Source organism: Nicotiana sylvestris, chromosome 6 (genome assembly GCF_000393655.2).
Source record: "Nicotiana sylvestris chromosome 6, ASM39365v2, whole genome shotgun sequence".
Classification (NCBI taxonomy): Eukaryota; Viridiplantae; Streptophyta; class Magnoliopsida; order Solanales; family Solanaceae; genus Nicotiana; species Nicotiana sylvestris.
Genome location: NC_091062.1, coordinates 84,314,689 through 84,317,104, shown reverse-complemented (window position 1 = coordinate 84,317,104; position 2,416 = coordinate 84,314,689). Strand labels below are relative to the sequence as shown.

The 2,416-nt window shown below is 46.1% G+C and overlaps 1 protein-coding gene across 1 annotated transcript; it reads left to right on the top strand.

The window, feature by feature from the left end:
- Positions 1–261: 261 nt before the first annotated feature.
- Positions 262–891, top strand: LOC138870869 (uncharacterized). Its single transcript, XM_070148709.1, has one exon. It carries the CDS (start codon positions 262–264, stop codon positions 889–891), a length of 630 nt encoding a protein of 209 aa, XP_070004810.1.
- The last annotated feature ends 1,525 nt before the right edge of the window (positions 892–2,416 follow it).

The window sequence follows — 2,416 nt, the reverse complement described above, 5'->3', positions numbered from 1 at the left end:
TGCCTCTGATTCGTCCCTGAGCTTTCCCATTTACCAGCACTACCAGAGTACTACTTCCCAAACACTACCAGCTCCACCACCCAAACCAATTCCATACCCTCCTCCACTAGCCACTCCTGTCTTCGTGGCACCCCCACCCGCTACACTCCATAGATCCTCTAGCGAGCCTTTGTTCCAAGTCCATGATAACCATTATTACCCCCGGGGCACACTTTTAAGGTTCCAGAACCCTATTCCTACACTCCTCATTTTGACCTCCCTATGGAAACTGAGAAGCCACCTAAAAATACCGAGCAGGAGGAGAGGTTTAGGAAAGTTAAAAGCCTAGAACAGTCGTTCAGAGACATGCGGGGGTTGGGAGGTCAAGTAAGTGTGGCTTACAAAGATCTATGTCTATTTCTAGATGTGCAATTGTTGGTAGGGTTTAAGATGCCCAAGTTTGATTTGTATGATAGGCACGGTGATTCAGTGGCGCACTTGAGAGGTTTCTGTAGCAAAATGATGGGAGCTAGCGGGAAAGACGAGTTGCTAATGGCATATTTCAGTCAAAGTCTGAGTGGTTCGGCGCTAGAGTGGTACACTCGGCAGGATCACAGAAGATGGTACACATGGGATGATCTAGCCCAGGCATTTGCTTGTCACTTCCACTACAACCTCGAGATTATTCCGAATCGTCTGTCTTTGACGAAACTTGAGAAAAAGCACAATGAGAGTTTCAGGGAGTATGGTTTTAGGTGGAGAGAACAGGCAGCAAGGGTTGACCCTCCAATGAAAGAAAGTGAAATGGTGGATTATTTTTTGCAGGCCTTAGAACCTACTTATTACGGGCATCTAGTATCAGCTATAGGCAAGTCCTTCAATGAAGTGGTAAAGATGGGCAGTATGGTATAAGAAGGGCTCAAGACAAACAAAATCATGAGCTATTCAGCTATTAAGGCAACTACCCAGGCCATTCAAAGCGGAACTGGGGGAGTAATTGGAAAGAAGAAGAAAGAGGATGTAGCAACGATTGATTCAGGAGCTTGGTTCGAACCCAGGGTTTCACCTCACCACTATTATCAGCCTCGTCCCCACCACTAAACCTACCCTCATACCCCATATAATCCACCCCAACACTACTACTCACCACCAGACCCCTATTTTTCTGTCCACCATGCCCAAATATACAGTCAATCTCCTGCCCACGCACAATGGCGTGCGCCAGTCCCACAAAATACATACCCAGCTCCACAAAATGCCTATCCACCCCCCCGAGCCTACTGAAACCCTCCTGGATTAGGTTTTCGGCCCAATCAAGCATTTAAGAAGGAGAGGTTGTAGAAGATGAAAACCTTCACTCCATTGGGAGAGTCCTATACTAGTTTGTTCCAAAGGCTGAGACAATTGGATATGCTGAGGCCGATCGAGCCAAAACTGCAAAATCCTCCCTCGAGGAATCTTGATCATTCTGTAAGTTGCAAATATTGTTCTGGTGCCCCGGGGCACGACACGGAGAAATATTGGCAATTGGAAACAGCTATTCAAGAGCTTATTGATACCGATCAGATTGAAGTCCAAGCACCGGAGGCGCCCAATATCAACCAAAACCCATTGCCGGCCCATCATGAGACAAATATGATCGAGATAGTGCATAAGGGAGGGGAGCCTAAGAAGCCTTCACAGACCGTCATGATGATTCGGTCCAGTGAAGCCAGGCCAGGTAAAAAGTCAACAGTTGAGAAATCAGTGATCAGGTTGAGCGGGGCAAATAGTGAACCATCTGCGGTAGTCAAGAAAGGGTCTTCAAGTGGTGTTGTAGTGAAACAGGAAAAAGCAAAAGTGGTGGTGCCAGGGGTGGCGAACAAGCCTGTCATAATTGTGGATGGTGCTCGCACAGATCCTGTAATTATGAAACCTATCACCCAATTACCAATAGTCAACAGCAAGGCTGTCCCGTGGAATTATGAATGAGTGACAGTGACTTACAAAGGGAAAGAGGCTAAAGAAGAAGTTTGTGAGACCCATGGTTTGACTCGATCGGGGAGATGCTTTGCCCCCGAAGAGTTGAGAAAAGCTAAGATCTCCAAAGATAACCCCGTGTTGGTGAAGAAAGTTGTGACCGAGGAAGAAGCAGAGGAATTTTTGAGAAAGATGAAAGTGTAGGACTATTCCATTATGGAGCAGTTGAGGAAGACACCTGCTCAGATTTCACTATTGTCATTATTGATCCATTCAGACGAGCATCGTTGGGTTTTGATAAAAATCCTGAACGAGGCCCACGTTCCTGACAAAATCTCAGAAAACCACTTGGAAAAGATAGCCAACAAGATTTTTGAGGTAAACAAAGTCACTTTTTCTGATGATGAATTGCCTGTGGAGGGTACTGAGTAGAATAGAGCCCTCTATCTTACGGTGAAATGCGAAGATTCCATGGTTA